Source organism: Metopolophium dirhodum, chromosome 9 (genome assembly GCF_019925205.1).
Source record: "Metopolophium dirhodum isolate CAU chromosome 9, ASM1992520v1, whole genome shotgun sequence".
NCBI classification, from domain to species: domain Eukaryota; kingdom Metazoa; phylum Arthropoda; class Insecta; order Hemiptera; family Aphididae; genus Metopolophium; species Metopolophium dirhodum.
Window position 1 is genome coordinate 25,953,711 of NC_083568.1, and position 26,661 is coordinate 25,980,371.

General features: G+C 33.3%; 1 protein-coding gene across 1 annotated transcript; it reads left to right on the top strand.

The window, feature by feature from the left end:
• The first annotated feature begins 7,671 nt into the window (after window positions 1-7,671).
• Window positions 7,672-10,021, top strand: LOC132952610 (transcription factor mef2A-like). The gene has a single exon (XM_061024945.1). The coding sequence runs from the start codon at window positions 8,153-8,155 to the stop codon at window positions 9,644-9,646; it is 1,494 nt and encodes a 497-aa protein (XP_060880928.1). The 5' UTR covers window positions 7,672-8,152; the 3' UTR covers window positions 9,647-10,021.
• The last annotated feature ends 16,640 nt before the right edge of the window (window positions 10,022-26,661 follow it).

Genomic DNA, 26,661 nt, shown 5'->3' on the forward strand with positions numbered 1-26,661 from the left:
ACACACACACACACACACACACAAACAAACTAATGTCCCTCTCTACCCGTATACCCGTAGGTTTCGATAAATCTGACGACCCTGCGCCGTGTGGCGACGACGACGACGACGACGACTACAGTAGTGCGACATTTTGAAAAAATTTCCTTAAAAAAACAAAATACGACCGCGACGGGAAACAAAACAAAACTACTTCGATAGATAATTCTGTAGAATTCGATGCTCTTCTGGGCACGTCGCCGCATACGTGTGCGCGTCCGTTTGTACGTTATAATAGCATCATTGTTGTAGTTATGCGCACGCGCGACTTATAACCGAAACCCGCCACGTGCAATAAAATCATATAAATACGGTAGGCATAATCGTTTGTAGAAAAAACGCTTATGCTGCGCGTGCGTTTGTTGTAATAATAATATTATATTATTATAATATGACACATTACTATACGATGTAATGAAGTTATGTCGTACGCATAACAAACGCGAGACGGGTCGTCGGTGGAGCTTTCATTAATTATTATTATTATTATTATTATTATATTATTCGAAAACAATGCTTGATAACATAGTTCTTATTACAATAATAATAAAACGAACATAACATTGTATTATATATACAATATGGTATGATAAATAAATTTTGTACAAAATGTATTATGTATATATATAATTTATACATATATAGTATATATATATATGTATATATATATTATCTACTTTAAAGTTGCTTACTTTTAAGTTCTTATACAATATATTATTATATAATCATTATCAATGATCGATAACTATATGATTAAAAATAAAAATATTGTTTCACGTTTAAAAACGCATTTGTGGTTTTATTGTTGTCTTCACAGATACTTATATACATTTTCCTGCTAAAAATTCTCAGACAGTAGAATAACCAATAAATTATAAAATCCTTAAAAAATCATTCAGCATGCAGGTCAGATAGCTGACCTTTATTTGCTAAATGTTTATAAAGACAATCATACATTTTTCTTTTTAATAATATTTTACTGTTGTATTGATTTTGTTAATCTGCAAGGATATTAATTTAATCTTTGAATTAATTCAATTTTGGTGAAAACTAATAAATACACACTACAAAATAGGGTTCTATCTCCGACCGACCACTTTTAATGTAGTGGTATCAAAAGTTTTATCGAATCTAATCATTTTAAAGTTTATTGCAACAACATGGTCCTATCAGCAAAACTTTTGGTTTTTCAAAACAACATTTACTATGAGAATTCAAAATATGTTTGAACTTAAATACTTAATGGTTATTAATTGAATTTAATCGTGAAAGCAATTAAATCAATCGTCGGAATAGAACTTTCTTGGTGCTATCCGTTGAGGTTTATCTTAATTTTATAATAAGTGTGTTAAAGTTAAACAAGATTAACTAAAAAAGAAGAAATTTTGAAAGAACGCTCTCTGCAGTAGACCGTAATATTATTTTTAATTCGGTACACATATTTGATAATACTATGACCTAAATAAAGTGTAATAGTAACGTAATTTAAAATACATTTCAATGAAAATTAGAATCAATAAAATGTTTTGATATAGTTTAAAGCTATTTTACTAACGATACCTAATACAGTATTGATTACAACAGTCACGTTATCGTGAAACTTTTACAAAAACTTATCAACAGTCTACGCACTTCAAACAGTAACTTAGGTACTATTACACATATTACTGTGTAATATGACTTGCAGCACACAAGACAAATGTAGAAGATATTGGAATATGTACACTAGACGTAGCCGTATTATAATTTTATAGCAATAGCTGTTGTCAGAACTGCTTTACGTATGATATATAAGTATATAATATATACGTTTGATGTTTGAATACCTAAACTTCATTCTTTAAAAATCTATTAAAATTTACTCAATTAAAAATAAAACACTTATAAGCGGCACATGACATGACGAGATTTATGATTCACAGTTTTTATTAGACTTCTCTTAGTTTAGTGATAAAATAGTGTAGTGAATACGACCGTTAAGGCATTGCATATCGACTAACTAATCTAACTCGTTAATAAAGATTAAATTAAGTAAAGAGGGAGTAATCTTGAGTTTAAAATAAACTTATTACAACAATTACTCACATAAATAATTTAAATAAAATACCAAATAAAAATAAACACAACTGTACTATAGATGTTTGATTAATAGGTCAAACATAGAAAATTATATCACAAAAGTACACGACATAATATTATAGGTACCGCTGTAAATTTGAATACTATGGTCCTTGTTTCACAAAAAAAAATAAAATACTTATATCGTATTTCATGTATATAATATAAATTATACATTATCCGTACCTACGTATTGTATAATATAATATAGGCAATATGATTAATACATCAGATTAGGTATTATATTTAATTACGACAAGGTAAAATAAAATACATTCTTTTGCAACTACAGAATCTTAAAATTACCACATTATTAATGATCATTCAGGTAAGTAACATAGTGTAGGTATCTATAGTTTAAAAAATGTGTTATCCACTATTCCACTATTATTCGGAGTATAATAAATGTATATTTCAAATACATCAAGCATGCTGAACGAAACATTTTTGCCAGGTTTTTACTCAAAACACTTCATTATGACGGTAAGTACTGTAAATACTCCAAGCAGACTTATACGACTCAATTATAATTATTATCGTGTACAGTAGGTCATATAGTAACTACTTTGACGGAGTATAAACACATAATATGGTTAAATTCACAATTTATTGATAGTCAACGACTTTGAAAAAAAAAACTGTGAACTTAAAATCTAAATGTATATCAATCATAATTTATTATTTTATCATAGGTAACCAAACAAAGAGTTTGTTAATTTGTAACAACACATTTGTGCATAACTTTTAACATCTGTACTAGGATACTGCCAAATGTTAAAATCTTATACCATGTTTAGTCAAACAACAACCGTTATTTTTCTAAAAAAATTGTGCCTTAAAAATTCTTCGTTTTAATTGAAAATATATACCTATAATAACTGTTTATTATTATTTCAGGTGGAAAAGAGTCAACTGTTGCAGTCACCATCAAGTTGTACTTTTTAAATATAACTCAAATCTTGTTTCTAATTATAATTACACAATGCATAACATTTATTCCTAGTAAAAAAAAAACAATTGCCGTTTACTCCGGAAACAATGTTATATCAATTTTAATTTTGACAAAAATGGTAACTGACATTTAGTTATTATTAGCTTTTATTAACATTTTGTAAATTATACAAAAAAAATGTTCAATTAAAATTGATCGTGAAAGACATCACAAATCCGTGCTCAAGAATATTTTTTATTTTCTAATTTATTTTAAACATAATAGTTCCAAACGATTTCTGATGTCAAAATTTGGGTGATTCCATGTCTATGTAATATACAGTTTCAATCATTTTGGGCCTTCGTCAAATAACTATAATAACATTAACTGTAATACCGTCTGACATACGGTCTATTCACTGCATAAAATAGCGATTTTCCAATGTACACAGGTACCGCGTATATTGTGTATTTCAAAACCAGAACAAAAACTTGTGTTACAGATAGTGTAAAACTATTTATCGACAATATATTTTAGTTGAGCCGTCAGAATGAATGTTATAATAACAAATAACAAATCTCAACAGTAGGAAAAGCTAGCTCGTGAATTATATATAATATAAACGCGTTTTTTTAATAACTACTCCCGTTTATAAAATAGGTAAAATCGTCTTTGCTGTTTTGAAATTCTGATCGTTTTCTCAGTTATAAATTGTAAAAAATAATATAATCGTTTAACGTTTTATATTAAATTTGTTCTTAGGTACTTACAACATCGCGTTTTCAACAACAGACATTGTCGGCTGTGGGGCCTTCCCTAAGTGAGCCAGCAATCGGAGGGGTGCAATTTCCACTATGTTTCGTGTCACGATTTTGACACCTGCACATATTATAACATTATACTCAATGTATATATAATATGTATGGGTTTTCCGACGATTGCGACCTGACCATAGTATTATATTATTATAATTTACGCGACGAGCGTATTAGTATTTGCGAGGCCGTTACGTGCCGCTACGCCATATAAACAAGACTGATATTTTGCAAAATTGTTTTGTAAAAAATTCGGGCTGCGCGGCACTATCTCGCGAAATTTCGAAAACAACGACAGGCCGAACGAAATCGTACGACCACGCCGTATCAGATGTCGCGGCGTTATCTGCGTGTAAATGATAAGAAAAAAATAACGACCACCAAAGTGTGGCCATAAATAGTCTGGCCTACACGTCAGCCGGAGCACAATACGTTGGGACGCGGTCCGGTCAGACACGAATTACGCTTCAAGCCGAAAGAAAAACAACGCAACTCCGCCAGCAACGATTAACACCGCGCAGCTGAGCCGGACGACGGAGACGCGCAATCGACACAAACGATAATATTATAATATCATCGTTACATTGGACCGGATCATCGATCGCTACCAACTCCACGATATGACGACGCGCAGTCACTGTGGCCGTCGTACCGTCGCGTGCGCACTGGTGGCCATCGCGGCCGCCGCGGTGTCTGTGGCCGGAAAACCGTACACGAGTTACACGCAGGACGATTACGCGAGAGCGGTGCTCTCGCAGTACTTCCCCGCGGCTGCGTCATCTAAGGTGATCGAACTCACTCCAACCGAGCTCCCCGAACCAGCTTCTTTCCGGTCTAGCAGGTCCGACGACCGCTGGGCCGCCAAATCACCACTACTGGTCGGTCACAACCACCCGGACGGTCCGCAGGCCCAACATCACGGCGTGGACGTCCACACGACCGTGTCGGCGGTGGCCGTACCGTGCAAGGCGGCCGTCGCCGACCGGTCGCATGGCAACGACACGTCGTCGGCGGTCACCGTCGAGAAGCTGTCCGCGTTCTACGAACAGCTGAAGAGCCAACAGGAGACGCTGGCCCGGCAACAGTTCCAGCAGCAACTGTACGAGCAGCAACAGCGCCGGCAGCAAGAATTCGCGCTCGTCCAGCAGCAGATCCAACAGCAGTACTACCAACAGCAGCAGCACGCCATGTTCATGTTGGACCAAATGCGTAGAAACCCGGCGTTCGTCGGTCAGCTGGCGGCGTTTGTCAACCACACGCCGACATTTACCGCCTACAACGGGACCTCGGGGGCCGCGGCTCTACCGGAAGCCCAGCCGGAAGTCGCAGCCCATGACTGTGCCAAAAAACCACCGACGCCGCAGGAGAAGGACCAAACCATTGGTAACCACATGGTCGTCGAACAGGACAACGATTCGGAGGATTCTGGAGCCAAGCGTCTGGACGCCAGACAGGTGGCCCGGCAGAAAGTCGCCTCCTCCTCCGACAGACACAACCCGGTGACGTACGACGACGACGATAACGAAAGTGACGAAGAGGATCCTCCAGCCTCGTTCGAAGACGATCAGACTCCTCCGAAGCTGGAGAAGGACAGCAAGGACAACGAGTGATGCGAGGACACTACAAATTATGACTCATATAAACTAATATAGGCCTTTTATATTACTATTAAACTAGGTGTTTGAATACGCATAATTATACTTATCACAACTATTAGCATAAAGTAATTAAATTATTTCGTTTTAAAATTAATAGTCAGTGATCGCATTTTTCCATTGTATTGCTATTATTAATTTTAGTAGCTCTAAATTATGCAAGTCTCATATTATAAGTACAGCACGACCTGATATCTTGTAAGTGATGTGGACTTTTAAACATTGTAAAACCATTTGATTTTTACTGCTATTTCGTTAAGTTAAACCTATTGTATCTATTATTTGTTAGATTATTATTTAAACATAATATTGAGCTTCTCGAGTGTACTCAAATATTGAAATATACTAGCAAAATAAAATTATAAAATTATTTTGTTTACCCTTGTAAAACATAATAAAATTATTATAAAGAATGTATATATTTTAATTTGATTTGAGATTAAATGTTTTATACAACCAAGTAACTACACTATATACGTATATACGAATTCAAAATGTACTTAGGTAATCTGCGGTGCCAAGCGCCAATATGGGTTTTGTATTTTTGTGAAAGAATATAAATTAATTCATATTGTGTATTGAATTTGGTTTTATGTAATATTATAATGAAGCGATTTTTAATACTCCATTGAAATATAAATGACTGTAAAACATATATTTAAAATCTATTGTTTGTGTTATAATATAATGGCATAAAAGTTGTAAAGTTGGAACCTACGGAAATTCGTTAAAACGGGAATTGTCCCAGAAATTCATTAGAGGTTCAAAGGAACAAAAAAAAATTAAAATTTATTTTTTAATAATAGATTAATTCAAATAGGTTAATAAATACTCTATAGTTTTGAGTTAAATTATATTTACAAAAATTGTTTATTATAATAGAAAAACTATTATCATGCCAATATATATATATTAGTCTGCAAAGTGCAAATCAAGTACTTTAATGTGAATCGTTTCAATGGTATAATATAATGTAAATATTAGCTAAGTCGCAAGTCTCTTTTTCTTGTATAATTCATACATTAATTATTACAAAACTTATATGGCACTGTTGTACGAGTCGTATAAACACTATATAAATGTTATTTTGCGATGTAACCGTTGTGATAAGCATCGCGTGGTTGATATAATTTATTAGTTATAAATTATGATTAACTAAGAATTTTTCACTCGTTCCTCGTTTTACCTTAATATTTTATACCAAAATCTTAAGCCGTGGGTACATATAATATCATAATAATATATATACTACATTCTATGACTCAACAGTTATTTAAATATTAAACTGTATTAAAAGAAAATTATAGTTTATTTTGTTTTTTCACTTATTAGTTAATTATGTATTTATAAATTTTAATCAAGTAAACATACTGATTAATAAATAGTTTTACATTTATTAGAATAAACATACATTTTTCGATATTCCCCGATTCCCAGGAGTAGTATGAATGAACCGCCAGCTGTGTATAATAGGTACCCATACCATTGATATTGTAATGGTATTAACATAATAGATTATTATTAAACCATAGAGATTCATAATGCACATACCTACTCTTTTTTATAAGTTTTCAAACATACGTAACTGCGAAAATAGTACCCACCTAGAATATTATATTATTTATTATTTTTACCAATGCAATTAATTACATTAATAACAATCGTAGTTCTTTAGTGCCATCGTAATTATAATTGTAGAATATAGTTATAGTATTAACCTATTCATTTAATATTAATAAATGCAAATAATTAGGCATATTATGTAAATGTACCTAAATAACTAACTTTTTCAGTTTTTACCTTTAGTCAACATAATTATTATTAAAACGCATACTGTTGCGCAATCAGTAAAATGCAATTTGTAAATAAAACCTATATAAACTACATAACGCATTACAATTATTTGTTTAACTTGTTTGTACACACAAATTCAACAGTTTTGTGTAAAAAATACCTATACCTACCTAATAATGGGTTTTATTTTTCATATGTAAGCAATAAGCATGTATAGGCGTTTACTAACATTACATTTATTATAAAGTAATGCGACAACAATTTATGACTGACGATGCCTAACTATTTTATCACTTTAGTAACGTATTCTGCTGAGTATTAATTTTGTTATGCGTATACTTATGTTTAATTAGGAAAACGTACAGGTATATTGTAATTCATCATTTTATAAACCCGCGCTTTGTCGTTTTCCATTGTTTTCACGACGATTGTTTTCGCACAAACGCACAAAATCGTGTACACCGGGACTACCCACACCTGCACCCACACGGAGAAATTTGACTCGTAATAATTCGTCAACTAGGTCGTCGGTGTAATCGTATATTTCCTCGTGACATAATTCGAAGGAAAAAATCTCAAGTCGGAGGAATGTTTACGGTTTCGCGCAAAGCTATGCGAAACATTCGCAGTCGATCATCGATTTGTATACATAATAATTTATTATTATTCGGTTTGTTATTATATTTTAGCATCGACCTGGTCTACTTTCGGCGTCTAATCGTCATATTATACAATACAGTAGTTACCTATAACCTAATACCGTATTATACCGTTTCGTAATTTATTCGCGTCCGTGTTGAATGTTTAGCTTTAGGGACCGAACGAAAGGACGTTGCGAAACGGTTTCCCGTCGGTCAGCACATATTTTGTTTTGTTTACGTCGGCGCTCGACCGTCTTCCCGTGTATATATCACAGGTGTCCGGACACACGGGACACAATATACCGACATCGATCGCCAATTGTCCGCAAACACCTAAACGCAACCCAACGCAACATGAAGTCCGTTATTGTCGCAGCGTTGCTCGTAGTGGCGGCAACGGTCGTCGGCGCCTCGTCGGTGCGCGTCAAGAAGGACGTCGGGTCGAAGAACAGCAACGAACAGTGCGTGTACGCGGACGTGTCGAAGACGGGCAGGAAGACGATTGTCTGCGGCGATCCGGCGCCACCCACGCTGGCCGCCGTCTTGGCCAGTCACCTGCAGCGACAGTCAACGACCGCCGAGGCTAGAGTCCCGTCGGAAAAGTGTTTTGACAGTCTGCACAAACCCAAAACCGGGCCGGTGTCCGTGTACGTACAACCGCAGTCCGTCTTGCACCAAGAACAACCGCACTACGAACAGTTGCACGTGATGCACCATCAGGTGCCTCAGATGCAGTACGTGCAGCAGCAACAGCCTCTGGTTCACTACCAGCCGACGGTCGTCTACCAGAAACCGGTGGCACACGTGGTACCTTACAAGTCGCCGTGTTCGCAATACGGCGGTTACTCGGACGGCGGTTTCTCGGGCGGCAATTACTTGGGCGGAGGTTACTCGGGCGGCGGTTACCGCATGGCCGACGAACCATATCCCATGGCGGTACTGACGAGGACAGTAGACGACGCCGACGACGGCTTATACGAAGATGACAACATGCAACCGATGACGCAGAACTACATGGAGGCGGGACCGTACGAAGACACGTTAGCCCGCAAAGGGTTCGGTGGCGGCCGTCCTAGAACAGTAGCGATGCGACCCACGCCGCTGTTCGTGCCAGCGATGGTGAGGTCAGTGGAACCGTACGGATACGAAGGCGGCCCGGCCCCGGAATGGCAGCCGCAGCAGAGGTTCGTCTCGGAACCGGAGTTCCAGTTCCCAGGCCCGTTCCCGCAGCAACCATTGGTCGGCCGGTCGATGGCTGAAGCTGTGGCGGAGGGTCCGTTTGACAGGCGGCAGCTCGCGTTCAGTGGTTACATGCCCGTCCGGCCCGAGACGATTATGTCGATGCCGGACCGGTACAACTACGGCGGGTACTCGAGAACAGCCGGACAGCAACAGCAGCAAATATCACAACAACAACTGCAACAGCAGCAACTATTACAACAACAACTGCAACAACAACAACAACTGCAGCAGCAGCAAATACAACAACAACAGCAGCAGCAGCAACTACAACAACAACAGCAACAACCCCCGCAGGCCGTCGAACCGGTCCAGCAGCTGCCCGGTGGAGAGGTGGACGGAGCGATGGCGGCGGCGCCCGCAAAGGCCGAACCGAAAGATTTGAAATCGGCCAAGAAAATCACGAAAAACTAAAAAACTAAACTCCACGATATGGTTGGTCAGTAAATAATATTTTAAAAATGTTTTCCGTGTTAAGATTTTCCGCGTAACGGAAGTAGTACACTGTATTTTATTGTATCCGATTCGACGTTACTTTATTATGCGTTACTGACCGACAGCGGCCACGACTTTTTTAAGATATATATTTTACTGTGTGATTCTAACATTGTTATTTTTTCTCGTGCACGCGGTGTTTCGGTACTATAATTTATTGTAATATAATTGTATAATATTATTATAGTATGATCAAAATAACGTTTCATGAAAAAAACAATGTCACAATAATATTATTGTCAGCGATGAATTGTTTGTATATTATTATAATAATTATTTATCCGTCAACATTAATTCGCCTGTAGTTATTATTGTATACCTATTTCCTGAACGTATCTAAATTTCAATTTTAGGTTGCTCTCATCTGTACCTATATGACAAATCAGGCTTAGTACTTAAAAACATGATTTATAAAATCATTGTGTAACAGCGTGTATATAATTATGGTCACATATAAAGTGACTCTCTGAAACTCTAACACAGATACTGTATATTATAAATGACTCGTAATATTATGATAAACTATAAATTCAAAAATATTTCAGTGAACTATTCGAAAAAATAAAAATGCCGGGGAAACAAATTAAACATTATAAAAATGGTTAGGTTAGGTATGTATAATAAAATATACCAGATGTTCTCAAGCTGGGGTACATGATGGAAATTAATATAAATATATAATATATAAATAAACACATAATATAATATCTAATATATATGTATACACAGGAAATTAATTAGAATACATATCAAAATTTATCATTATATTTTACGAATGTTTACAAATTTATGATTTTGAATAATTTTGTTTTTAGTCGTTATAGTTGATATGCTCGACACATATTCTACTTTTAGTAAGTGAGAAAAAGTTCGAGACCCTTTGTTATGGACAATGGACTTTAAATATATTATAATATTTATACATTGAAAACTTCTTAAAATATGCGCCTATACGCTGTTTATATTATAGTTTCTATACATGATAGTGAATAAAAATATTGGACAAATCGTTCATCAACTTACTGTATTGGGATGACATTATAACAGGTAAGGTACAACAGAATTGATTTAAATTTATATTTAAGCAGTCTATGCCGATATAGTTTACGTGAAACTTCTAAACAAACATTTGCGACGAAATCCGGTACCTAGGCAAAAGACCCTTGGGAATACCAAATTTGAGGTGGGTCGATACAGTCAATAGGGATGTAGAACAATTGGACCAAACTAGAAGGATTTGGCAATGGATGGAGATAGCTGAATAATCGGTTTCGAGACGGAATGGTCCTAGTGGCTGGATTAATCCCTTTCTCCCCCAAAAAATATTTAAAAAATACTATGACGTAAAAAATGTTAGCGGTTGGATAAAAATAAACTAACAACACCTGTGTAAAGTTCACCTGTGATTGCAAAACACCTTGCGACACCACTCAAATCTGAACATAGCAATTGACCTAGTCAGGTTGTCGGGAGTGGTGGTCCCAAACTGCCAAAACTCAATCATTCCACCACACTTTCCGTCGTAAACTACTAAAAACATGTTAGTAGTGGTAGCACCTCGAGAGCTTAAATTGTATAGTAAAATAAACTGAACAGTCATTAGCAACGATAATATTCTCATGCACCTTAACTGCAGGTGGTTACCACCAAAGTCGACGACGGTGTTCCAGCGTTTAATATTATATTTTAACTCTTTTTGAGCTATTTATAGGCACAAGAAATGTTCGCGTTATTATAACTATACTATACAAAATAAATTACTTAAATAGCAATAATTTAATATAAATATACTTATAGTAGGCTGCAAAACAATAATTTCGCTTCGAGAATCGTTTTTTGTACCCATACAACTATGTTATATCACTGAATATAATATATTATATTATATTATAATCCACACGATATCTAATATTCAGCATTTTGACCAACTATTTTTTAAAATACATTTAATTGTTAAATGAACCACCTATACTGAATTTATAAAATCGTATTATGAATAACTGAATACAATGTTTTAATGAATAAATTAATTTCATAATAAGCATTTCGTTGATCCAAAACTATTGTGCGATACGCTGCGGTGATGTCCCCGCCACTATAAATTGCGTAATGTGCGTATTATTCACTATTAATTATTTAATTGTGATTTACACATTTTTATATCGCACTCGCTCTGTCATATTGACACTGTCTGGCCAACCAAGATTTAAAATATTCATATAACGTGAAGTCCAGACAACATAGTAGTGCGATCTATTGGAGTTGTGTTGAACTATTCTGAGCGTTTGCGAAGTAACAACCCTGATTGCGCTCCTCTATTAGTTTTTACATTAATTTTCAGATTTCCTACTATCTTAGTCCAACCACAACTATGGTAGGTAGTGGTACACAATATTTTATACTGTTTGATGTGAATGAGTACAAAATCCTAAGAATTTTAAGTTTCAAACTTAAAAATACCACCTTTAATGAAATATTCAAATATATTCAAACCAAATAGGTATTTGTTTATTTATTTTGTAATATGTTTCGTGGAGTCATAACTAAAAACTAGATGGTCACACCGACTAACAATAACTTTTAAGTTCCAACTGTTCAAAACATAACTAACTGTAATGTACTTCAGTCTTCAAGATAATTATTATTTTATTTTAAAGTATTCTATATTTCTATACATTTAAAATTTTGATTTTATTCTAATTTAAATACAATAGGTACCTATTACAATATAATAAATTCTCAATGCTATTATGTAGGTACTATCATTTAAAATAGTTATAATATAACTATGAAAATATTGAAGTTTGAAATTTGGGATGTTTTAAAAACTGAAAATTGTATTCCGTGGTCATCTTGATAAAAATAACAAATTGTAAGTACCTGTATTTTTATTTAAATAAGATGTTTACTATAGATGAATCAAATAGATATATTTTTTTTTAATTTTATTTTTACATAATAATAAATTTTAGTTCATGTGCACATATTTTCAATCATTTTTTTTTAAAGTGATTATCTTAGATTTGTAACATTTTAAATTAAATATTTTTATACTGTATATTGTGGTACACCGGTACCCACTTACCTAACTTTTTGCTACTTTTTTTTGTTGTGTTATTGTATTGTAAGATATTAATAGGTACATTCATAATACTATGTTTTTGTACTCAAACTAGCTGAAACTAGCTGTACCTATATACATAGTCATTAAGGTATTCTATTATTACAATTTTTAGATTATACTTATTTTTGTAAGACATACTTATGTGATGGATAATATCAGTAAAAACTCAATGGTGAAGTCGTAAAAATAATGTTAATGCCTCTATTCTTTATATTATATAACTCTGCAAAATACAGCGATTATTATTTTGGAAGATTTCGATCGAGTTCTCGTTTGGGAGAGTTATAGGAGACCGGTGCATTCTTCTCATTCTCCCCTTCTACTCTCAACTTACCTGGTCTTATTATGTACAACATAATAATTGAATAGGTATGTACATTTTTTGTTTTGACTGCCCTTAAACCAAAATACGTACATTGCCTGTGTCGTACATTAGTGGTATTACTCCTTAATATTTTATACGCTCACCTTGCAGACCATAATATTATAATATGGACGATCCGCGGCACCTCTATAGTTGCGTATACCCTTCGCGTCGAACGTGGCTCTAATAATATCTCTGATCATCGTTTTTTTGAAAATGTCCGTCTAAATTTCATGAGCGATGATAATAGTATGTAAACAAAACACCTAATTACACTTTTTTCCAACGCTTTATAATATTATGCGTATATTATCAATATTATTATGACGTTATACTATTGTGTTTTTGTCGTTGTTTACGCTACACTCGCTCGATCTGCCTCTCCCGACCCGACAAGCACGGACGCGACCGCCCGACTTCGCTACGGCACAACACGATACTTGACCGCAGTCTCCACATAATACATATTATTATAATATAAAATATCATTTATATCATGTATGTATTATACATAATAGTTGGTGCGCAATAGTCGATGCCCGGAGCAAAACGACCGGGACGGGCGTAATTCGATTCGGGTGGAATAACTGTACGTGTATATGCATCACGTCAAAGGGTATACGACGAGTCCCTGGGGACAAAAAAGGGTTACGACGGCCGCGATACAATATAACAATATAGTACAGACAGCAGCAGTCGTACGTATATTATTATAAAAAAAGTGTAGGGAAATTATCTGGCATTGCAAGTGCACGCAAAATACTTAGGTATATATTACGCACATATTAGTGGGTAGTAATTTTTTTTTCGATGTGGAAAAAATTGATGAAAATACATGAATTGAATAGTAGTACTAGCCCAGAAAACGCACGTGTTTTCCAACCTTTTCCCTGGGCCTTTTTACGCTCATCAAGGCGCCGATGACGACCGTTTCCGCGGTGATCATTCGCCAAGTTTCTTGATACGACCGCAGTCGATCGACATAATATTACTAACATACACGCCCCCCCCCCCCCCCATATTAATGGATTACAGAATACGAGATTCGTTTATCGATTTGTCTGTTTATTGTATTATCAAATTAACTATAATGCGGTATCAGCTATTAAAATAAACGACTAAATGATGAAACGTTTAAGAATAACCTATAATAACATTTGTGTAAGTGTTATTTAAAATTGCTAAGTCCAGAGAAAGATTATTTTTCTATGGTTTACTTTGTATTTAGATAAAACTTTGTTAATAAGAAATTGCATCTTTTAAAGTTAAATAGGTAATAGAAATATTATTGTTTAAACATCAGATAAAATAAGTTTAATAAATGCTCGCTGTATATATAGAGAATGTGAATGTTATGTATACCCATATTGTTTATAACTTTTTAGACGTTTAAAATGTTACATAGTTTAAAAGACTGTCAAATCCAGTTTATTTCAGTTAAAACACCAACATATGTGGGTGCACAGCATATATTTTGAAGATAAATTTAGTTTGTACCTTCAACTTTATTTCACGTACGTATACACTCACGTATATATCTTTTTAATTATTTTCAACATGGTCTGCGCGTTTTGATACAAAACAAATGTTTAATTAATGTTCCGACCAAATTGCATCACAAGTCAAAGTTGTCTAAGTTGACTACATTTTATGTTTTAATTATTTTCTTTTTACACGAGTGGGTTGTATAAACTTGATACTGAAATATTTTAAATTACTTTTTCACTTAACCTGCAATATAACTCATACCATGCGTGATACTTCAATAAAAAAAAAACAAAATTCATCAATGTCACATTGTATTAGGTATATTATTTAGTAATGATTGTTGGTTATTATTTTAACAAACTATTGTCGGTATAATAATACGATATAGGTACTCTTTATGCTCATGTATTTAACTCAATATTAACTTAAGCTATGTACGGAGCGAATGGGGACAAGTCCACAAGAGTCTTCAAGTGACATCAATTTTCTCAGGAATAAAAATGATTTTAAAGATAAAATTAAAAAAGATCAGAAGATTCATATTTTATCCTTGAATAATTATTTTTGAAAAATAACTACAAATACACAAACAATTTTGAATTTTGCAAATATGTTATCAAACTATTTAATTATATTTTAATATGATACAGACTGTATTTTAAGGACTACCAGACATCAAGTTTAATGAAATACGATTGTAAGGCGTATATGACACCAATATACTGATTAATTTAATTTTAATTTTATAATTAATAAATATAATAATATTAATTTGCTTCCATTTAAAAAAAATTTTTAAATGCTATCGTCAAAATTCAAAAGGAGAAATATGTTATCAAAAACAAATCAATTCACAATATTTTTAATTTACCAAGTGAGAATATACAGTTGTCGTTTTTAACAAGAGGCAAACTTATATATGTATAACCAAAAAAATTATTTTTAAAATTTTTTCTAAAATTATACCATAATTTAAATACCATATTAATTAAGACATTAAGTCTTAGGTATTATAGTTTATAATTAGCTTTGTCTTTAATTTGTACAACCTATAATTCTTAATTAATTAATATTAATATTATGGAACATTTTTATTTATAGTTGTATACGGTATACCTGTTCTGTATAGGTACACAAGTCTTCAATGAATGGACTATGGACTTGCAGGAAACTCCAAAGAAACTGTCAAAATATGTACATGTGCAGATGACTGGTCTGCTGCTGAAACCTCATCGGTAACCGTAGTTGTAGTGGTTGCACAAATCTTGAATTATATTCATGATAGGTATATATTACGCAAAACTCATTATAATATTATCGTTATATTTACTTATTCCATTCAAACTTTTTTTTTTGTCTTACTATTATTCATGAAGTTTCGTATAATTCTATCTTGACATATTGAATGTAATTTCTCAGAAAGGTAAGAATATCTTATCACAATATTATGTAACCTACTTAGTGTTTGTTCGATATTGAGTGTAAACTAGGGATCAGAGAGGTTTGAATATGAAATGTGAACCTTTGAAAAATAAAATACCGCAATAATTCTCTTAGTTGTTACAGATACGAACGATCTTGACAACATGTATGTATAATATTTCCAGAAAACATTTAAAATTAAAAAAAAAAAAAAAAATATTAAAAATACTTACTGTCACCTATACGTTAGCTTATATTATACTCTTATATTATTATAACTTAAAAAGTTAAAAATAATAATTTCTGACCATATACGGTGCATACATTTTACAAAACCAATTTATACTGTATACATTTAAAAAGTATATTCCAAATTCAAAATATATCTTGAAAAAAAATGAAATAACGGGTTGGGTAATTTAGATGAAAAATGAATATGAAATGGGATATAAATTTATAATCATAAATTAACATTTAAAGTAATATACATCAGCATTACTCATTAGACTGAAAAAAAGGTAACAATATTACTTTTTCACTGTGCAAAAAAACTGATGTCATTAAATTACGTTAGTCTCATTGATGAAAAGGAAAACGTTATTATCAATTAGAATCAGATTTAAAGATATTGATACACAACAGTAATGTGGGTTTCCAAATATTTTATTCAGAAATCCGTGTAGCCAAATTTGTATTATTGCAATATAACTCGTTAAACTAATGGGTACCTAATCGTACGAATTATTAAGTATATAAAAGAATACCAATGTTTAGTATATTATATTATATTAAAAGCAAATATGTGAAGTTAAATTAACTTTAAAATTAAGCTGTACACACTACCTATATGAATAAAAATGTTATAAAAACATTCTTTGTTTTCAATGAAAAATATTATATTAAAAAATATGTTTTTAAACGTATTACTGCTGTGTGTGATTTATGTCAATTTATCTCGAAGTTTGAATTTTTGAATTCAAGAACAGTTCTTTTGTACCTTCAAACTGTTATTACTTAAATATGAAAAATTTTATAAAATAATAGTTGTCGTCGATAGAGCAAAAAGTACACATTTTTTTCACATTTTTTTTTTTATTATTTTCAAACTAAATTAACTACTATAAATACTTTAAAACAAAAGTATTTTCTTCGAGGCTTAAGTAAAACATTATATTTTGTAGGTAAATATTTTCACAACCTATACTCTAAGTTTTTTCTACTGAATTTACTACCTACCTATCTTGATTCGAATTATTTTATATCAATAAATAATAATAATAAAAAATAAATAAACATTTTATGTACGTTTTATAATAATTTATCGTTACCGTCTATGTATACTTTATTTTATACGCACTATCGTTTATAGTTTTATGCGGTCAATATTATTGAGAAAATTACATTTAATAATTTTAGGTACGAATATAAGGTACGTACTTACTTTATTATTTCATATAAATTATTAATACCCTGGCAATGAAAAGCATCCTTTGCCTATGGTTATATTATAGTTGCGTATTTATATAAATACCGATTATAATTTATGGATAACAACAGGTACTTAACCTTACCTACTTAAACTACCTTAGTGATGTATTTTTTTTTGATCGATAGTCTTACAATTTTAAAACTCTCCGTTCAATATGATTTTCGTTTTGAAAACATATTTTACTGTGTTCATATAATATTATATTGTTCATGCCTTATACTACTTGGAAATTATACTACCTATCTGTCCGGGAAGTAAAATATATTATGGCTGATTATTAGAATACTAAGGAATGTACACCAAGGCGAACAATAGCCGTATAAAATATATTCATAAAAATGCAAAATAAAACATTGTTTTTTTTTTTTTACAATGTCGATGGAATGATGCATTTAGGTATAACGTATAATATAAGTACAACAATAGTGTTGTAATATGAACAGTCTGGCACACGCAATAAGCAATTATAAATCGCTTAAATAATACAAAATAAGTAGAAAACGACAAAATAATTTAAATTACATTTAAAAACACAACTCATGTCGAGTATTGCATTTATAAATAAATGAGTCGATCGACAACAAGACGTCTCATCGCCTCAATTGAATATTATTACCTTTGACACGTTACGACATGACTACTGTGCCGAGTCCGTCGTATAAGCGTGTTCCACGTAAGTCCTGACCGGTATGCCTTTGCGGAACTTTGCAAAATCTGAAATGACGGCGGTGGTGGTTTCGGGCGGGGTCGTCACCTTTATATCACGTTGTAGTTGCTGGCCGTCGACCGGAAGACTTCCGCCTTGCACTCGCCGGTCGTCGACCTCTTCTGCAGCAGCTCTGTCTTCGACCCGTTCGACTTGTCGGCCGTCGAGTTCCAGCTGGTCGTTGACTCTTTCTACTTGCTGCGAGTCGTCGGATATTTCTAATTGCTGCGAGTCGTCGGATCTTTCTACTTGCTGTGAGTCGTCGACGCTTTCTAATTGCTGTGAGTTTTCGACACTTTCTACTTGCTGCAAGTCGTAGATATGTGGCTCTACTTGGCGGTCGTAGCCTTGTTCGGCTTGCCGACCATCGACTTGCTGGTCGTAGCCTTGTTGGACTTGCGGATCGTCGATTTGCAGCTGCTCGAAGACTGGTTCGGCTTGCTGACCATCGACTTGATGGTCGTAGACTTGTTCGGATTGCTGACCATCGACTTGTTCGGCTTGGCGACCATCGACTTGTTCGGCTTGGCGACCATCGACTTGTTCGGCTTGGTAACCATCGGCTTCCTGGTCGTAGACTTGTGCGACTTGCGGATCGTCGAATCCATGGTCGTAAACATCTTGTTCGGCTTCTTGGTCTTCGAGCAATTGGTTTTCTGACTGTTTTCGTACTGCGACCGGATGACCGTCGATTCGTTTCTGCAACAGTCGGGCCGACTGTTCTTGAAACCATTCTGGCCAATAGAATTCTTGATGGGAGTCGTGGATCCGCCGCATACGTTCGGCGGCGCGTTGACGGGCCATGATGTTCCAGGCCACCTGGTTGTAGCTGTCGTCGCGCTGCGCCGTAGGAGAACCACCGCTGACCTCTTCGTCTCCTGTGGCCGGCCACTCGCGCCGGCCAAACCGGTTTCCCGGAGCCCGTCGTACGGACCGCCCGGAATTGTGTGTCACACCTCGCCAACCTTCCACCGAGCCCATGAGCTGCTTGAGTATGCGGGACGCATGAGAGCTGGGCGGTGGTGGTGGCGCGTCCCTGTGTCCCGGGTACATGGCTTCGACCACGGTATCGAACTTGTCGACCGTGCCTTCCACCGGCTCAAATCGGCACTTTAACGTGACGGGCACGTTGACATACGTGGGAAGCTCGATCGTCTCACCGCGGAGCAGCGTCGTGTCCACCCGCATACCGTTTGCCAACGCACCGTCGGCCGCATACGATGCAGGCACCGCCGGCCGATGCAGGTCTGCCTTTTTTTCGTACTGCTTGACCACGCCGCGCTTCGGCTTGTCGTCTACCGGCAACCGGATGTATCCTTCATCGCTACCACCGCCATCGCCGTCATCGTTGTAATCGTCGTCCACGTTCGTTTCGCCGCCGTCATCGTTGTCGCTGCTGCCACCGGTAAAGTCTTCGTATCCGGGGCCGCCATGGCCGATGTTCCTGTGGACGTCCTCGTCGTACCGCCGGTGACCGGCCGCCCGACACGGCCGCCAGTCGTTAGATTCAGCCGTGGCAGCGGCGTCGGCACAGCACGTCCACAACAGCGCCGTCCACATCGCGGCCAACATGGCGGCGTGGCCGCAGCACACCACCCCGGCCCGTCGGCCGTTCGTCGTCATCGTTACGGGCAGCGCCGACCGACAGAGTACCTATACCGTATTATGTTGTTGTGCCGTACAGAAAGAGTAACGCCGCCGACACGTAACGATTAGCGTTTGACGTTAGTCGGACGTCGCGCCGCGAGTTTTATACGTACGTCGAAACAGCTATTGTCGGGTTTGTTGTCTTTCGGTCGGCTAAAACGAACCAGGAAACGATTGCGGTGCAGTCCTGTCGGTTCGCCAAAACAATAACAGTGACAATGATATGCTAACTCGTGTTCGGCGCGGCGGCACCTAAGTGGAAACAACAATCCGCCGCGGGCCCACGTCAACGCACTCGCGGACTCGGCACCGCATGCACCGTTTATAAATATTATGCATAGTTTTGTTATTTTCGTTTGGCAAAATTATTTCTCGACGGAATCCTCTCGAATTTCCAAGAGTGCGCGTCACGCACGCACGCCGAATTTGCCGTATTTTGTTTTTGTTTTCACCGCGAAACAAAAATAATAATATAATGTAAAGTATTGTAATAATATTATCATAACATCAAATGAAGGAATTCGTGAAAATTAAAATAATTTTTTTTAACATATTTTGTTTTTGACGTTTTTATATGTTAATGATTGTTTTTATTAATTTAGCTGAGATGGCAAGTGATCACACTCATTAAAATGCCCTAACACGTGCACAGAAATATTACCGAAATAAAAACGGTTATAGAAAAAACATAAGAATTTAATAGGTAGCTGAAGGTTACCTATAACCAAATCAATAAATATTTATTTTAAATATGTACCTACGTAGTGTACATCTCTTTTATTTTTATTATACTTATTAATGTATAAATATAATATTTTAAATTTTTGAACACGGCCCAATAGTTATAACGTCTTGCTACATTTTTATATATTGCAATTGGATTTTATTCTATAGTATAGGTAGTACCTAAAGATTGTTATTACTATTTATTATTATAGTTATTATAATTTATGCATCGTTTTAGATCCCGGGCGGAGCGAATGAGCGATGAATGTATTGATTTTACAATTTTTTATTATTTTTATTTTCTCAACACGTTTAAAAATAATCGGGAAAAACAATTCTCACATTAGTTAAAATTTTTATTTAAAATAATAATTTTTTGGTAACCATCTATTTCAAGACCGTGTCAGAATCGTTTTTATCGTATACAATGACGATGTTCACTTGTCACCTATGACCTATTATAATACTGTACAGCCGAGAGGTTAGGTGTATAGTGCGAACTTGATGGCTTTTGCTTTATATTTTTGTACATGTTATATTAACTGACCCAAATAGGTTGATTATATTTTATTTTACTGATTTAATATATGGTACTCAATGATTAATGATATAATAATACAATTATACGATATCGCTTCGCTATAGAATCTAAAATATAATTTATCAATTGTAATAGTTAGGAACTATAATGTTTACGGTGATTATTAAAAAATAGTTCGTAGTGAATATACGTTGTTGTAATATTGTGTATAAAATCTATGTTGAACGACGAACGTGTCGAGTGTGCACCATAATAATAATAGTGAAAATCACTGAGTAGTGGAGTGAAAATTCAATACCTACATATATCATGTAACTCGTGTTTTTTTCACCACAAAGTCGTATTCTAATTTGCTAGAGAAAAAAGGCAATTAGTGTAATGACGAAAATATATTATTCTTCCTATTTCATTCCACACAAGTATCTCAACTACAGTCTGCCATCGTAATCCTCGATCTTTGTTTTTACAAAAAAAGTATTTTATACCTGATAAAATTGAATTTTTTTTTACATTTTTACTCCATATGCTGAAAATCGTCAACAACTTATGGATTGAATCCTAATAAATACCTAGGTACCTAATAAAAAATAAATTACCTTGATACCTAATTAATATGCCACTGCACCTAAGTACCAACCAATGATGAGGAAAATTGAAAATTGTATAAATAATTCAATTTATATTTTGAGATATAATAATATTTCTAATGTTCGCTTTTTATTTACTAATTATTTCTCTTACGTTAATTAATCGGAACATAACCAATAGATTTAGCGATCGATTACTCCATCTTAAGCAGCGATTAAATGTTTAAAAAAGTTTAAAGCAAAAAAATTGTTTCAACAATTTTTCAAGAAAATCGATTTTGGTTTTTGGTGTAACTCTAAAACAAATGACCGTAGGGACATGACATTTTGACTGAATGTTTATATTAGCATTTTCTAAACACCATACAATTTTGAAAATATTTTGACTCTTTTTTAGCTGTTTACGGACATTGTCAATTTACAATTTTTTTAGTTTTTTTTTCTATAAATATCAATACAATTTTATCTGTTGAGTAAAAAAGCTTGAAAATGTAATAGAAGGCTCCTAGGTTATTGTTTCAAAGGCAGATGAAAAAAATTAAAAATCTTTTGTCACAGTTTTTGTTTATAAGCATTTAAAGTTCAAATTTTGACGAAATACTGAAAAATCACGAAAATTAGCAAATTATTTTGAGTTGAGAATTCATAAAAATTTTTCTTTTTAAATCTAAGATTTGAAAATGTAATATAAGATTACTCATAAGTTCGTCTACCTTTATCAAAAAAAAAATATCTACAAGAAACTTAAATTCAATTTTTATGAGCGTCTGAAATTTATATTTTTACAACATTTGATATTCACTCGATTTTTCATGTAACAATTTTCTTATTTTATTGTAATTAAAAAACGAATGACTGTAGATACTTGAAAATTTCACTCAATGTTAATATTAGCATTTTCTATACACCATACATTTTTTAAAATATTTTGACTCTTTTTGAGCTGTTTACGGACATTGTCAGTTTTCAATTTTTTAAATTTTTTTTTTCCATAAATATCAATAAACTTTTATTTGTTGAGTAAAAAAGCGTGAATATTTAATATAAGGCTCTTGATATATCTTTCAAATAGCAGTTGAAAAATATTAAAAATACATAAGCACAATTTTTTTTATAAGCATTTTAAGTTCAAATTTTGACAACATTTATCAAATTTATAATTTATTAATTATTTTGTAGTTAAAAATGTATAAAATGTTTAACTTTTATAGCTGAGGATTGAAAATTTAAAACAAGGCTCCACGTAAATATGTTATATATAAATATATATAAATTACTTTATTCACAATAATATCATCAAATATACTTGGTAATATCATAGGCTGACTGACCGTTTTCGCTCAGAATCGTTTTTCTTATACAATGATTAGGGTGATGCTTATATGGGCAAATAAATTTTTTTCTTCAATTTATTTGAGGGCACCTCGTAATTATTTTATACCTACCTCGGAGATACTATTACATGTACAATTTTTTTTTTTGAATTTTTTTTAAAGGTCGCTACCAGGAATTGAAAATTGATAAATTTCGAAAAAAATTAATTGTTTGTATATTTTATTATCTAGTATAATTTTTACATATAAGGTAGGTATTATTATTTTAATTAGCTATGTTATAATTACATTCTACAAGTATTTACATTATTATAATATTAAAGTTGATTTTTTTCTGTCCGGATATTTTTGCCTAAACTGTTTTATTAGTAACAAAAGGAACTGTTTTTGTTCTTCATTTGTGGTGTGTAATTTGTTATATTCCTCCATCAAAGCCACTCCTCTCTTTGCAATATCGTTGACAACTCTCATTGACTGAACGATCGCTTTACTTTTTTATAATCTTCGTCTTCATCCCAATTTATTAAAAAACTCAGAAGAAATTCCTAATATGTCAAAGAATTTGCGAGTGTTGTCGGTTACAAAATCTTCTAAGTTTTTTCTTAAAACAATTATCTATATTATCGGGTAAATGGATATTTCCCGCCCGACTGTTTTCGGTCTAGTAGGATCCCCCATTTTTTAGTTAATATTAATATTAATAATATTAGTCAGTAATTAATATATGTATAATATTAATAATATTATTAATAAAATAAATAAATTTATAATTTACAATAAAATCTTAGTATTAAGAAAATTCTAATATTAATAAAATCCTAATATTAATAAAATCTTAATATTAAAAAAATCCTAATATTAAAAAATCCTAATATTAAGAAAATCTTAATATTAAAAAAATCCTCATATTAATAAAATCCTAATATGAAGAAAACCTTAATGTTAAGAAGATCCTAATATTAAGAAAATATTAAGAAAATCCTAATATTAATAAAATCCTAATATTAATAAAATCCTTATATTAATAAAATCTTAATATTAAGAAAATCCTAATATGAAGAAAATCTTAATGTCAAGAAAATCCTAATATTAAGAAAATATTAATAATATCCTAATATTTAGAAAATCCTAATTTTAAGAAAATCCTAATATTTATAAGATCCTAATTTTAAGAAAATCCTAATATTAAGAAAATATTAAGAAAATCCTAATATTAATAAAATATTAAGAAAATCCTAATATTAAGTAAAATCTTCATATTAATAAAATCCTAATATTAAGAAAATATTAATAAAATCCTAATATTAATACAATTTTTTTTTATAATCTTCGTCTTCATCCCAATGGTCGACATTTTTATTAAAAAACTGAGAAATTCCTTATATGTCAAAGAATTTGCGAGTGTTGTCGGTTACAAAATCTTCTAAGTTTTTTCTTAAAACAATATCGGGTTCCAAACTTATGCATTTCACTGGGTGCTCCGTTCCTTCATTTTGCATAGCAACCACCATGTTTCTTTTTGTTTCGGAAGAAGCATTTTCGTCATAAAAGGCGAATGCGATCAGTTCTTCTGATAAGTACCAAAGATGGCCAACTGCGAGATTAACGTTAAAAAAAATAAATTGAGCATAAAATAAGTATAAAAAGCTACAACAATTTCAAACATTAAACACGAATATGATGACAATGTATACTGATTATGAATTTGTGACCAAGACACCCGTAGTGAAATATGTTTCTTCCTATCTTTATGAGTCTATAGAAATTATCGATTATAATATTGTGCCCATATTATCGAAATAATGTGTTTCTCGTTATTTTTATATGTCTATAGAAATTATCGACTATACCTATTTTTGGCGAAATTGTAGCATTATTGTATCTGCTGGTAGCGACCTTTAAAACTTAATTATTACACCTGAAACTTTTCCTACAGCCCATTTATATCATATAGAACAAATTGGCAAGGTGCCACAATTATATTTTAAAAGTTGAATTTTAAGCACCACCCTAACAATGATATTATATCATTGAATTCAAATTTGACACCATCCATTACAGTAACCCACTTGTAACCTACTGTACAGCAGAGCGACATCCACTTATCCACCTTTTTTTATTATCTATTATGAAACTCTGAGCATTGTGGTTACCAATAATTTGGTGCTAAATATTTAAATATTCGTAATACTATAAGACACTGTTATAAAATAAAACAAATACATTTGTGTACTTTTACAATCGCTATAGATAAATTATATCTGACATTACATTCACGCCTAGTTAATTTAAATTAATTTATATAATTAAAGGTCAACATTTCATACATACATAACATAAAAATGAAAATGATACATGAAGTGGCCAAAAGTTACTATAAACGGTTCTATACTTCTATCTACGTTTTAACACTCACCCAAGTCCACTTATTAAATACTTAGCCATCCCAGGAAACCCTCTTCGTTGCCGTAAGCGCAAATAGTGCAGAGATCTGCTAGAACACAATCCTTAATCTAATAGGAAAAAAAAATTCTACATTAATAAAGAAAAGACGAAAGTGTCATCAATGGGCGGCTTTTTCATACAAATATTTCATGTTTTCTTGTTTATATACCTCATACATTTATTGTGTATACGTAACAACAAATGAAAAATATGCATTTCTAACTTAAATTTGAATTCCGAGTAAGCGATAATGCTTATCATTATAATATATTATTATTTGTTTTTTTCCGCAGTACCTACGACGTGTACTTATACTTATGAGTATTGTACGGATATGAAAAATAAAACAAATACCTACGTCAGAATAATATGTTATGGGTCGAATATTATAGATGAGTACGACAACAATACCACATGCATTAGAACAAAATCATAATAATATAGTAATCGCCTTGAGTACTGACGATCGACGATGTAGTGTTTTTATTTCTCTTCGGTGGTCATCCACGAATAAGTGAAAAAACACAAAATCGGCGGTCGCGATAAATAATAATATTATGTGACCACCGAGGCAAATAGTAATACTTTACAATGACAAAAACACTTTGAGCTCTTTTGAATTTGTTCATTAAAATAATATAATGTAGTTCAGTTCATAATGCGCGACGGACGCAGATTTAACGAACTTTCGGAAAATTCTCGCAATAGTCCAAAATTGAAATTTGCTAAAATTATTATAATTATTATAATCTCGTACAACTGTCGTTCAAACTACTCGAAAAGCAAACCAGTATTGCGCGCGTATATGCGTTCAAACCTTACAAAAATATATAATTAGTGCATTTAGTTGTAATATTGTTTGACAAACATAGTGTTTCCAACAACTGCAAACGTCATTATCAACTTAATTAATGTGCAAGTATAAAGAGGCAAACTTAGCGGGTTTTATCTTCTAATTAAAAATCATAACCGAATAACAATGAAGCAGTAAAAACTTTTATAATTCGAACCGAGTTTCCGCTGTAGCAATTATGATACTATGTGATAAACAAACGAATCTC